Source organism: Mustela erminea, chromosome 11 (assembly GCF_009829155.1).
Source record: "Mustela erminea isolate mMusErm1 chromosome 11, mMusErm1.Pri, whole genome shotgun sequence".
Taxonomy (NCBI): domain Eukaryota; kingdom Metazoa; phylum Chordata; class Mammalia; order Carnivora; family Mustelidae; genus Mustela; species Mustela erminea.
This window is the reverse complement of record NC_045624.1, coordinates 93,507,707-93,521,464: the sequence shown is the minus strand read 5'-3', so window position 1 is coordinate 93,521,464 and position 13,758 is coordinate 93,507,707. Positions and strand designations below refer to the sequence as shown.

At 54.0% G+C, this 13,758-nt stretch overlaps 1 protein-coding gene across 1 annotated transcript in view; it reads right to left on the bottom strand.

The window, feature by feature from the left end:
* CCM2 (CCM2 scaffold protein) overlaps positions 1-12,818 on the bottom strand; it is a 46,233-nt gene extending 33,415 nt beyond the window's left edge. The window contains exon 1 of the mRNA XM_032304396.1: positions 12,460-12,818. Coding sequence (XP_032160287.1) covers positions 12,460-12,489 — 30 coding nt within the window. The 5' untranslated portion in view covers positions 12,490-12,818. The remainder of the gene's footprint in view (positions 1-12,459) is intronic.
* Between the last annotated feature and the right edge of the window lie 940 nt (positions 12,819-13,758).

Sequence of the window (13,758 nt, the reverse complement as noted above, 5' to 3'; positions counted from 1 at the left end):
CTTCCTACAACACTCGGGTCTATCTTATAGCACTAAGCCTCCCCAAACATGGTAAAGGAGTTTCAGGAAGGCGGCAACAACTCCCCAGAAAGCACTGGACCCAGTGGGCACTAAACATGTATCTGAAATAAATGAGGTCAAGGAAGTAAAACCATGTATGTGTACAGAAAAGTAGACACATGTAGGAAAGTGATCTGAAAAGCTCTAATAATAGTTGTTCCTGGTGGAGAGGATTATTTTCTTCATTTTTTCTTGATTATACTTTGCTATTTTTCTAAGCTGTAAATGTATTTTTTTTTTTAGTAAGGAAAAATCTTAAGTTCATTTTGGAAAATAAAACCCAAAATTGTTAGCAAATACCATTTCATCTATTGGGTTGGCAAGTATTCAACAATCTGATAATGTGTCACGTGAGCAAGGATATTTTAAAACCCGCATTCTGATAAGTGACTATTTGGAATACAAACGGGCACTACTGTGGAGAACAATTTATCAGTGTGTACTAAAATTACAAATGTACATAAAGCTTCCTAATAATGGCATTTTCAGGGCTTAATCCTATAGATACACGTACACACCTGAAAGCTTAGCAGACAGCTCATCTCTGCATTTTGTGTGAGAGCAAAAGGGCGACATAAAATTCTATCAACAGGCTACTGTTGAAATGAATTGGACCAATCCATAAGGAAAAACGCCACCAAGCCCCAGTGAGGACTAAAGAAACTGCATATGTATAATGCAAGATCTCCAAAACACCGTCAAGAAGAAATAACCCAAAAGAGGTCCCTAGTCTCCTAACAGAAATAACACCTCCACAACAATGAGCATACCTACGGGCAGATCTTGGTTCCTAGATACCATTTCCACTGAAAGCAACCAGGCTTCTCGGACTAATGTCTGGTTCCAGACGGGCCGGGGCAGGAAAGCAAGAGAATAGCCTAGAACATCTTGGAGCAAATGTAACCGAGAGCTCAGGGTACTGAGGACTAGTCAAAAGTCACCGGCCACATGCCAACGTGAATACACTGAACAGGACTGAACTGCCCTTAAAAATAGTTAAGATGGTAAATGGTAGGTTATGGGGTTTTGACCGCAATTAAAAATAAAGACACCAGATGGGGCACCTGGGTGGCTCAGTAGGTTAAAGCCTCTGCCTTCGGCTCGGGTCATGATCCCAGGTTCCTGGGATCGAGCCCCATGTCAGGCTCTCTGCTCAGCGGGGAACCTGTTTCCTCCTCTCTCTCTCTCTGCCTGCCTCTCTGCCTACTTGTGATCTCTGTCTGTCAAATGAATAAATAAAATCTTAAAAAAAAAAAAATTAAAAATAAATAAATAAAGACAGACACCAGAGCCAGCCCACAGTGGCTCCCCAACATCGGGCCCTCCGCTCAGCAAGGAGTATGCTTCTCCCTCTCCCTCTGCCCCTTCCCCACTAGTGCGTGTGCGCTCTCTCTTGCTCTCTCTCTGAAATAAATTAAATAAAATAAAGCAGAAACCTGGCTGGGGCACATGGGTGGCTCAGTTGGTTGAGCATCTATCTCCAGATTTCACCTCAAGTCATGATCTCAGGGTCATGGGATCAAGCCCCAGGTCAGGCTCTGCACTCAGTGGGGAGTTGGCTTGAGGCTCTCTCCTCTCCTTCTGTCCCTCTACCCTGTATGCTCACTCTCTCTAATAAATAAATCTTAAAAAGAAAAATGCAGAAACATGGCAAGTGGTGAGTCAGCTTCACCAGGAATGGAGCAAACAGACCTTGATCAGCAAGTCTGGGTGCAGTTTGTGAATCATGTGGCAATAGAGGATTGATGTGAATTTCCTGACTGAATGGTCTGAGGACAGTGGTCCTTGTATCAAGAAAACACACGCTGGGGGCGCCCGGGTGGCTCAGTCGGTTAAGCATCTGCCTTCAGCTCAGGTCATGATCGCAGGGTCCCAGGATCAAGCCCTGCATTGGGTTCCCTGCTCAGTGGGAAACCTGCTTCTCTCTCCCTCTAACGCTCCCCCTGCTTGTGCAGTCTCTCTCTCTCTAATAAATAAATAAAATCTTCTAATTAAAAAAAAGAAAGCACACACTGAAGGAAGAAGGGTCATGGAACATCACGTCTGCAATTTTTTTTTTTTAGGATTTTTACTTACTTATTTGTTTATTTGAGAGAGAGAGAGAGCACGAGCAGGGGGATGGAGAGGGAGAAGCGGGCTCCCTGCGGAGCAGAGGGCCTGACATGGGGCTCGATCCCAGGACCCTGAGATCATGACCCGGGCTGAATGCAGACACTTAACTGACTGAGCCACCCAGGTGTCCCAAGCAATTGCTTCTTAAATGGGTTAGAAATGGTAATACTTGGGAATCTGGGTGAAAGGTCTCTGAGTACCCTGTGCACTCTTCATGCAACTTCTTTGTAAACTTAACATTGTTTCTATACAAAAAGGTAAAAATTCAATTGTCTACAGCAAAACTAATACTGTTGGCTTGACTGCGCGTGCAGGACTGCCAAGAGCTCTGCAAAGACAGGCGGCGGCAGCCGTGCAGCGCTCCTGCCAACGGGCTCCTGCGGCCCACAAGAAAGCACAGCAGGGGCTCACACTGTCTGCGACAGGCGGCAGCTAGCAACACCATGAACCGGCTAGCAACACCACAAACCATACAAGCACTCAACCTAAAAGCAGACCAATGATGGAGGAACAGAGCACAAGAGAAACAGAAAGCAAATGGGGATGTGGCCAACAAACACAAACCTATCAATAATTACACTCGCCACGAAGCAGAACCAAAAGGTGCAAGTGTCAGACTAGATTAAAAAGCTGTAACAAGGGGCGCCTGGGGTGCTCTGTCGGCTGAGCCTCCAGTACTTGGTTTCGGCTCAGGTCATGATGTCAGGGTCCTGGGATAGAGCCCCGGGTCCACCTGAGCTTCAGCGGGAAGCCTGTTTGTCCCTCTCCCTCTGTCCCTCCCCGACTCATGCTCACTCACTCTCTCTCTCTCAAATAAAGAAAGTCTTTTTTAGGGGTGCCTGGGTGGCTCAGTGGGTTAAAGCCTCTACCTTCGGCTCAGGTCATGATCCCAGGGTCCTGGGATCGAGCTCCGCATCGGGCTCTTTGCTCAGCAGGGAGCCTGCTTCCTCCCCCCTCTCTCTCTCTGCCTGCCTCTCTGCCTACTTGTAATCTTTGTCTGTCAAAATAAAATCTTAAAAAAAAAAAAGTCTTTTTTAAAAAAGAACTCACCACTGGGGCACAGGCTGGCTCAGTTGGTAAAGCACACAACTCCTGATCCCGGGGTTGTGAGTTCAAGCCCCACGCTGGGTGTGGAGCCCACTCAAACACAAATTAAACAAATACAGCAATGATTTAAAAAAAAAAAAAAAAAAAAAAAAAAAAAAAAAGGGGGCGCCTGGGTGGCTCAGTGGATTAAGCCGCTGCCTTCGGCTCAGGTCATGATCTCAGTGTCCTGGGATCGAGCCCCACATCGGGCTCTTTGCTCAGCGGGAGCCTGCTTCTCTCTCTCTCTCTCTCTGCCTGACTCTCCACCGACTTGTGATCTCTCTGTCAAATAAATAAATAAATAAATCTTTAAAAAAAAAAAAAAAAAGGATGAAAAAAATTAAAAATTTAAAAAGGATGAAAATTAAAAAAAAAATAAAAGAAAGGACAATCCACCATTCTCTGAAAAGACTGAAAACACTGCTCCCTTTTCCAGCTACATGGCTGTGTGAGGCCAGATTTCCTACACACACACATACATACACATGACACACAGCAACAGATTGAGCTCAGGCGCAGACAGGACAACCCCACTGTCTGCTGTCCATCCAGACAATAAGGAGAGTCCCACAACCATTACGAGGAAAATAAAAGCAAGCGAGGCGGTACTGCTCTATTAACGTCAGGCGAATAGAACTCAAAACGAGAAACATTACCACAAATAAAGACGGTCATTTCACGATGAAAGAGACTCATTTCAACGAGACATAACTATCCTAGAATGTGTAGGTACTTAACAACAAAACACGTGAAGCCCAAACACACAGAACCATGAGGAGAAACAAATCCGAGACAACTAGAGCTTTGATGACCACTCCCTCAGTAACTGGCAGAGCTGCACGCAGTTCCCCAGGGAGCTGTTTGGCGATGTCTTACAAAGTTCGATACATAGCTACCACATAAATGGCAACTCAGTTATTAGGTATTTACCCAAAAGAAATGGCCACATGTGTCCATGCAATGACCCGTTCACAAACGCTCACAGCTTTCCACAGGAATACAAGACCCGAGAGCACCTGACGCCCAGCAACAGGCCATGGCGTAGATGTACAGTAGACTGCCATTCGACATCACGGGTGAGTGAAGGGTCCCTGAACAAAAGAATATGCCCAGCCTGGGGGCGCCGGGGTAGGTCGGGAGTAAGGATCTGCCTCTGACTCAGGTCATGATCTTGGGGTCCTGGGATCAAGCCCGCATCAGGCTCCTTGCTCAGCAGGGGAGTCTGCTTCTGCTTCTCCCTCTCCTGCCCTGCTCACACTCGCCTCTCAAATAAATAAATAAAATCTTTAAAAAAAAAAAAAAAAAAAAAAAAAGGAGTACATACTGCCTGAATCCATGTGTGTGAAGTTCTCGAACAGAAACCAATCCCGATGGGCCATCTACAGTGCCAACCATCAGAACAGCGGCTGACTCGGGGGAGGGGAAGGCATCCTAGGAGGTACAAGGGACCTTCTGAGTGATGACAATGGTCTGTTTCTTGCAGGGCTTCGGGATGCACAAGTGTACACAGCTGTTAAAACTTAGCTAATGTACTTCTAAGATGCGTATGTTTCGGTCTGTGTAACTTTTATAGCAAAAGAAAACCGGAAACGATATTGAGCCCCAGCTACTGACAAGCGTGCTGAAGCACCCAGACCGGAGTGGAATGGTGTCCGTAACTGACCCTGAAATGCACCAGAGAGGCAGGGTGAGGGTTCGGGCGGGCTCAGAGGTATACAGGTAGGTGTGCGTAACAAATGTTAATGGCAGAATCTACGTGGTGGGTGGACAGAGATTTGCTGTAAAATCCTTTCAACTCTGCTGGATTCAAGAAGGTTCACAATCAAATGCTGGGGGGCGGACTGCACAGTCTTCTTCCACGGAGGAGGCTAAGATTCAATCCTGGGAGAGAGGAGCCTTCTTCTTTTTTTAATAGATTTTATTTCTTTATTTGACAGGGAGAGATAGAGAGAGCACAAGCGGGAGGAAGGACAAAAGGAGAGGGAGAAGCAAGCTCCCCGACGAGCTAGGAGCCCGATGCAGGGCTCCATCCCAGGACCCTGCGATCACCACCGGAGCTGAAGTCAGAAGCTTGGCCAACTGAGTCACCCGAGCATCCCCGAGAGGAGGCCTAATGTGACCTGGCATGGGCCTGACCTCCACGTAGGAAGGTTGGGTCGGTTTCGGCTACTGTTACACCGCAGAATGTACACGGGTGACAGTCATTGAGAGGGACATGTCTCCTGGCAGTTAGACCTGGGACATTTGCTGACATGTGACCAGCAGGGTGAGAGACCTGCCACATGGTCTGTCCAAGCATTAGATTCATAAACTGCATCCCCACCAGGTAGACAGTGAGGGAAAATGGAATGTTCTAGAGCACCCAGGACTGCAGAGTTAATGGTAAGGACACCACAGGAGGCACACTGGCTTGTGGGTCCAACAGTGCGGGGAACTACAGTAAAGAAGTAAGTGTCTTTCTCCCCAGAGTCACGAGTGGCAGCAGGTGAATCAGCGGGTCCAACACGAGGGAGCAGCTCCACACGAAAGGACAAGAGTTCGCTCGTCCACACCCACGGTGCTCCCTTTCAGAGTGCAAGGATCCTTCCCGCCTCCAGGTTACAAGACACCCACCTTCCTAAGCCTCAAACAAAAGCCTAAATCCCCACGTCCGGCTGCACTTGGTGAAGCAGATTAGTCCCACTGCACGCATCCAATCCCCACAATCAAATGTCTTAATTCTTGGCACAAGCCCGGCCAAAAAACACCACTATTCAGGCACGCTTAGGAGGAAAAAGTAACATTTCTGGTCAGCAGAGCACAGCACAGGTCGTCCTGTGACCCTGAGCAGCCTGTCTGTGCGTCAGGTGACCATGAAGACCAGGTGCTCAGAACCTCTGGGTGAGACCGAGACCAATTCCCCCCAAGATGGTCCTTGCACAGGACTCCCGCCACACCTCCCCGATCTCCAGGGTTTGCCTCCAAACCACCTGAGTCTGCTTTCACAAAGCCAGGGACCAGGCAGCACACACACACGGTTCTCCCTCAGCCTGGACGCCCCAGATCCAGGCGTGGCAGGGCCGGTGCCCCCACCCCTGAGGCCTCTCCTGGGTGTGGGAACAGTGTCTCCTCCCCTTGTCCTCATGTGGTCGTCCCTCCGTGCGTGTCTGCACCCCGACGTCCTCCTCTGATGAGGATCCCAGTCACACTGGGGTAGAACCTGCCCTAGTGACCTTGTTTTGCCTCAATCACCTCTTTAAGAGCCCTCTCCAAGTACAGTCCCTTTCTGAGGTCCCAGGGAACCTTCACCCTGTGGATTTGGCAGGGAAAGGTTCAGCCCAGAGCACCTGGGGAGCAGCGGTAGACAAGGAACATGCTGCGGTGCACCGAAGGTATTAGAAGTTGGGGCAAAGAAGCTTTATTTAAGGATTTTCTCTACGCTTGTCCTTGATGCCTTCACAACAAAAAGGGTTTGCCATTTGCTCTCATCAAAGTGCGCTTTCTCTGAACTTCCACTCTCGTGGGTCCTCCGAGCCCCACTTCCAGCTGTGACCACAGAGCTCATCTGTGTCCCCACATCTGGTCCTGGCACTCGGTCGGCACCAGGGAAGAGCTGTTACAGGGAGCGACAAACAGCCCAGTAGCTTCCGCCCCACCCCTCCCTGCACCTCGGGGGCCCCGGCTCCTGAACAGCATGCACACGGGCCCATGTGGGGCGAGCTGGCGCCCACTGCATCCCCTTCTCCCACGCCATGTGGGCACCTGCTCTCCAAGCAGGATGCAGCGGCCCCAGCCCTGCTTCGCATGGCACAAAGCATGTCCTGGGCACTGGGATAAGGGAACAGGAGGGGCTCACGCTGCTGGCTCCGCAGGACTTAAGGGTGGCAGCTGACTCCCCACAGAGTGGGGATGAACCGGGCTGGTGCTGCCGACAGGAAGGAAGACGCAGGAAAGCCACAGGGACCGCGGTCACCAAGCCCATCGCTACAGAAGGCACTGGTCCCCGACCTCACAGGCACAGTGCTGATGGCTCCCCTCGCTTCACAGCGGTCCACTTGGTGGTACCATCTCTGAAAGAAATGTGTTTCTCTCCAGGATGTTCCTCCCGAGTGATGTTCCGAGCCATAGCAAAGAGGCACCGTGAGTTTTGGGCCACTGGCACGGCCAGCGGGTCATGGGGTCTGGAGACGGCAGGGGACTCTACAGTTCTTCACATTGGAAACTAATAAATACAGGTACGATGGAAACAGCAACTCTCCAAATCAGAGAGGACACGTTTGTCTCCCGATGTCAGGCATGTCTCGTGACTGCTGGCCTCCCTGGGCTCGTCCGCTGGCTGCTGGGCCTACGGTCCCTGCCCGGCACCTCCCAGCTCGGTGGCACCACACCAAGAGTCCCTGTGAAACTGACTGAGAGGCAAGACAAAACAAGGCACAGGGGCGCCTGGGTGGCTCAGTGGGTTAAGCTGCTGCCTTCGGCTCGGGTCATGATCTCAGGGTCCTGGGATCGAGTCCCACGTCAGGCTCTCTGCTCAGTGGGGAGCCTGCTTCCTCCTCTCTCTCTCTGCCTGCCTCTCTGCCTACTTGTGATTTCTCTCTGTCAAATAAATAAATAAAATCTTTAAAAAAAAAAAAAAAAAAAAAACAAGGCACAGACCCCAAAGCCCCTGTGTTACCCCCTGTTACAACTGTGACATGTCGTGACTGACCATTGCTTTTTGTGGTTCTTTTTTTTTAATTTTATTTATTTGACGGACAGAGATCACAAGTAGGCAGAGAGGCAGGCGGGGGCGGATAGGGGAGCAGGCTCCCCCCGAGCAGAGAGCCCAATGCGGGGCTCGATCCCAGGACCCTGAGATCATAACCCGAGCTGAAGGCAGAGGCTTAACCCACTGAGCCACCCAGGCGCACCCTGGCCGTTGTTTAATGGGAGAGAAGAGAGTAAAAAACTCACAGTGCATTGCTTATATGAAGTACCATTTTCTTAAATTCTCATTTCAGCTATACACACACACACACACACCTGTGGAGAAGACTGCCTGACATCTGGAGACAAAGGTGTAAAGACACTGGTCCAGCCAAGCCCCCAGTTCCTCACAGACACCACCTGATGGAAAGTCCAGCAGCTACTGGAGCTGACGGCCAAGTGGGCCTGTTTACTCCCCACTTTTTATATGAAAACTCAAAAATTCACACAAGTGAACAGAATAATGGATGAGGAAGACCCATGACCAGCGCATTCCACTATCTCCCCTCTGTTTTGTTTCTTATCTGGGTAAAGCCAGTCTCAGGCGTCCCACCATTTTACCTATAAACAGGTCAGCGTGGAGGTCTACCAGCTCAGAACTCAGCCACACGTAATACAGACATTATATGCCACAAAATTAGCAATAACTCCCTGCTACTACCTAACACCCAGGCCTACATTTCCAGAGTACCTTATAGCCTTTCTTTATTTACATTTACAGAAAGCACAATAAAGTCACCCAACGTAAAAATATTTAACCATTCAGGATGAAAGCCCGGCCGCTGGAGGGGTGACCAGCAGCAGCAGAAGCCGGGCCCGAACCGCACAGAGGCCTGGTGGTGAGCTCCCATGGCCTGGGGTCCTCATCTAGTCAAGCATACAGTCCAACTCATGCGTACACCTAAGCTTCTCACAAAAAATAATTACATCCTGACAGAACAGGGTCAGAACTCATGGAACTTGGGTCCATTTTATAAGGTGGCAACATTATTCTCCAAAACCAAATCAGGACTTGTGGTCTGAGAGATAGCAGTCACTCTGGGGACATGTGGCGGGGAGAGTGGCCCCCCGTGGTCACTCCTACTCCCCAGGCCCCATGCCTCTAGCAGCCAGTGGACTTGCTGGTACACACACATGCATCCCCCAGATGTACCAGGACCGGCTCCTCCCACTACCTCATCACCCAGAACTTTCCATGGGACATTACAGGGGCTCCGGTCACCCTCATCCTATGTGCCAGGGTAGCCTAAGAAAGGACAGGGCTGGGGGCACCTGGGTGGCTCAGTCAGCTCAGCAGCCTACCCCTGATTTCGGCCCATTTCATCATCTCAGGATGGTGAGATCAAGCCCTGTGTCAGGCTCTGTGCTGGGCATGGAGTCCGCTTAGGATTCCCTCTCCCTCTCCTCCTGCGCTGCTCAAGAAAGAAAGGACGGAGCTGTGCCTGGGGCCACTTGATATGAAACCCACCCTATTCTACTTACTCTCTGGTGAGCTCTACAGCTCACCGCCTCCGGTGCTGAGGAAATAACAGGCCACATTACAACACACCTGAACAACTGCCCGAGAAAGCCCAAGCACAAGTGTCTGAAGGCCTGAAGAGGCCTAACCGTCCACAGCTCTAAAGGTTAAATCTGGGGCGCCTGGCTCACTGGCTCAGTACAGATACGACTCTGGATCTCGGGGTCATGAGTTCAAGCCCCATGATGCGCCGAGAGCTTACTTTAAAAAAAAATTAAAATAGAAATTAAAAATAAAGGTTAAAACTGCAATGTTGAGGGGCGCCTGGGTGGCTCAGTGGGTTAAGCCGCTGCCTTCAGCTCAGGTCATGATCTCGGGGTCCTGGGATCGAGTCCCATGTCGGGCTCTCTGCTCAGCAGGGAGCCTGCTTCTCTCCCTCTCTGCCTGCCTCTCTGTCTACTTGTGATCTCTCTGTCAAATAAATAAATAAATAAATCTTTAAAAAAAAAACCTGCAATGTTGAGAGAGCTAACCTGAAGAGAAATTTAAATGTCTGAACTGTACTTTCTGGGCGCCTGGGTGGCTCAGTTGGTTAAGAGGCCGCTGCCTTCGGCTCAGGTCGTGGGTCCAGGTCCCGGGATCGAGTCCCACATCGGGCTCTCTGCTCAGTGGGAAGCCTGCTTCTCCCCCTCCCTCTGCCTGCCTCTCTGCCTACTTGTGAGATCTGTCAAATAAATAAATAAATAATCTTTAAAAACAAAATAGCAAACTGTACTTTCTTTCGAAAATGTTATTTATTTGACAAAGAGAGCTTGCACAAGCAGGGGAAGGGGGTGTGCAGGGCGGATCATAGAGGGAGAAGCAGGCTCCCCACTGAGGAGGGAGTTCGAACCAGGACTCCATCCCAGGACCCTGGGATCATGACCTGAGTCCAAGGCAGACGCTTAACCCACTGAGTCCCTCAGGTGCCCCCAAACTGTACTTTCATAAAACTATTAGATCATTATTTCTGCTATTTTAGCTTGAATTGGGGTATAACTTTTAAAATAGATCAATCTGGTTAACATAAGCACCAAGGGTCATGAGCTGGCGGTGACCTCACACTAAACGGAGGAGCAGAGCAGAAAGGCTCTGACTGCTTGAGACTGGCAAAGAGCAAGAAGGAAAGTGTGCTAAGTTGTGGCCTGAATAGGAACTCCCGCCCCAGAGCTGTCTGCTGGCCTGCCTATGGGAAAATGAGCTAGGGCAGGGGCCTAATACAGAGAAAACACAGAACTCTTGTGTTAGGCAATCATGTAACAAGTGATTATCTTCTCTAACAGACACAATGACATTCATCATTAACCTTCTCTAGGCCTAAATCTTCACACGGCCCACACTTCAAAAATTCTTGAGTTTCACTGGCTTCTCACTTCTATTTCAGGAATGTCCCACTGATTCTTCATCTCTCCCAACGTCGCTGAATATTCTAATGTTTCTACCAAACCTCATAGAGGGCTCTGAAGTCCGTCAGTCTATCCCATGCTTCTTATCACAGAACCAGGTTAGCCTCCGTGGGAAGGGAGGGACCCTGCTCAGCCAGCCCCGTCTGGTCTGAGTGTGGAAGATGCTTTGAGGCCAAGACTGGTGACCCGCTGGGCCAGGAGCAACGCTGGCAGCCCAGAGCGCTGGGGACAGGCCATCTCCTGTGCGGGTCCTGGCCCACCTGCCTGCAGCAGGGAAGGAGGCCGTGGAGTGACTTTCTTCTGGAGCCTTCTACCGGCTGTGGCAGAAACATTCAACTCAGCTCTCCCCTTCAGGTTGGGCAGCATCTCTCGGCTGTCTAGCGCCTGCAGGCTGAATCACTTTCTCGGGCTGTTTTCCAGACTTGGGTATCTGCAGCTGGTACCACACTTTAATTAGACATAACACAACACGTTGCCGACATAACACAACAAGGAGGAAAGAAAGTGAGGGAAAAGCACCCCCCCCCCCCATCCGTGGAGGGCCACCAGGGGCCACACGGATTTCAAGCACAACCTTTCAAGAGTGGAGCATCTTGGGAAACAAGGGGATGAGTCCGCTGAGGGCACAGCTGGCTCGGGCCAGCACAGGCTGTGCGACCAGAGGACCTACCCAAGCCTGTCTGAGATCTGCACACAGAAGCGCACACTAACGAAACCCAGCGCGTCGTTAAGTCCTCTACCTGAAAGAGAAATTGCGCTCAAACCGTTCTGCACTTCAGTGGCAGCCGAGCTACGACGGTCTCCCGAAACGAGAGTGACGTTATCAGCCACTCCGGCCGGTAAGGAAGACCACATCTTGGAAGACCAGAGAAACCGAGGAGTCCCCTGAACTATGTCCGAAATGCAGCCGCCGACGGAGCGTGCCCGGAGCGGCGCGGCGGGTCGAGCAGGGCCGAGCGCGGCGGCCCGGAGGCGCACCGTGCGCGTGTGCGCGGCACCACGAAACCCGAGGCACCGAGCGGCCCCGCTCTGCACGGGGCGGACTCCCCATTGTCTCCCAGACACCGGCCCTGGAAACTTTCCGGCGCCGCGGCGGGCCGGCCCCTCCGCAGCCCCTGCGCCCTGCGCTGCCGGCCCAGCCATGTGCAGAGCCGGGGTTGGGGGACCCACTGACCGGAAGGGGCGGAAAGGCGTGGCTCCTTCCTCCCCCGCCGCGCGGCCCGACCGGAGGACCACCTAACCCCATTGTCCGGGGGTTCGTCTCCCGGCCCATCCGCGGAGCCCGACGCCCGCGGCCCAGCGCCGGGCCCGAGCGCGCGGCTCCCCTGGGGAACCCCGGCCTGCCGGCCGCCCTCTACCCCCAAGAGTGTGCGCCCCCGACCGTCCCACGCCTGACCTCACATCTAACCTCCCCCCGTGGGACCGCCCAACGCCCAGCGCCGGCCGGCCGTCAGCGCAACCCCGGGGGAACTCCCAGTCCACCCCCGGCGCCCGCCCCGCCGCCCCGCTCCGGGGTCCAGCCCGCCCCCCGCCCCCCGCCCGACTCAGGAGCGCCCGCCCTCGCAGGCTCACCTTCTTGCCCTTCTTGCCCTCCTCCTCCATGTTGCCGCGAGCGGCCCCCGCGGCCCGGCCCGCCCCGGGAGCCCCGCGCCGCCCGTGGCCGCTACATGCTCGCCCGGCCCCGCGGCCGCCGCCGCCGCCGCCGCCGCTCCTGTGCCTCCCGCCCGCGCGGCCGCACTCTCCGGCCGCGGCCGCCAGGGGACGTCCGCGCCCTGCACCCCACACCCCGCACTTCCGGGCCGAGGAGCGGCCCCGCCCCGCGCCCCGCCCCGCGCCCCGCCCCCATGCCTCAGGGCCGCCGGGAACGCGCCCGCCTGGCCCCGCCCCCTCACGGCCACGGGATCGCGCCTGCCACTCCCCAACCCCGCCCCACGCCCTTCAGAGAGGACGAGAGCGCGCCTGCCCCGCCCCGGATCCGTCTCCAGCCCGTCAAGGCCGCAAGACCGGCTCCAACTTTTCAATTCTGCCGCCATCTTTAAGGCAGTCAACTTCCCGGCCTGCCTCGCGCTCGGGAAGGCCACGCACAGGCCCACAGGAAACGGAGGGAGGGGCTAGCCAGAAGGTGAGGGGTGTGGCCGGTGGGGAGGGGCCAGTGGGAGGGGCCGGACTCGCGGGAAGGGCTATGGGTAAGGTGAGGGCATGGCCGGTGGGAGGGGAGGGCTGGAAGGCGGGGCCTGCGGGAAGGAGGCGGGACTAGCAGGGAGGCAGGGCGGCGGGGCGGCAGCAAGGTGGAGGACAGGAAAAGAGAAGAGGCAGCGCTGGTGGGAAGAAGGGGGCTATCGGGAAGGGGCGGGGCTGGCGGGAAGGTGAGGGGGGATCTGTGGGGAAGGGGCTAGGCCGGCAGGAAAGGGGGGACCGGATGGGGAAAAGGGCGGGGCTGGCAGGAAGGAGGCGGAGCCTACGCGATGGGGCGGGGCCGGTGGGGAGTAGAGGGCCGGGCGGGGAGGGACGGGGCCGCAGGACTGGGAGGACCGGCTGGGGAGGGGGCGTGGCCAACGGGAAGACAGGGCGTTGGGCGTGGCCAGCAGGCGGGGCAGGGCCTGCGGGGGCAAAGCCCCCTCCTTTCTGTCTCTCGGTTTGCCCGGCGGTTCCGGGGCCCCAGTGAGGCCCCTTCTGAGACCTGCCCGCGCCAGCGCCCGTCACTCCGACTCCGAGGACGGCGGAGGTGCGGGCACAACGGCGCCTGGGCTCTGCCCGAACACACGTGGCCCCTCAGCAGCGCCTGGGACAACCGCCCCTTCACAGCGGAGTCCGGGCGGGCCGCAGGGCTGCCCGCCAGCTGCAGGCAGGAGTCCGCGGCCACTGGCCACG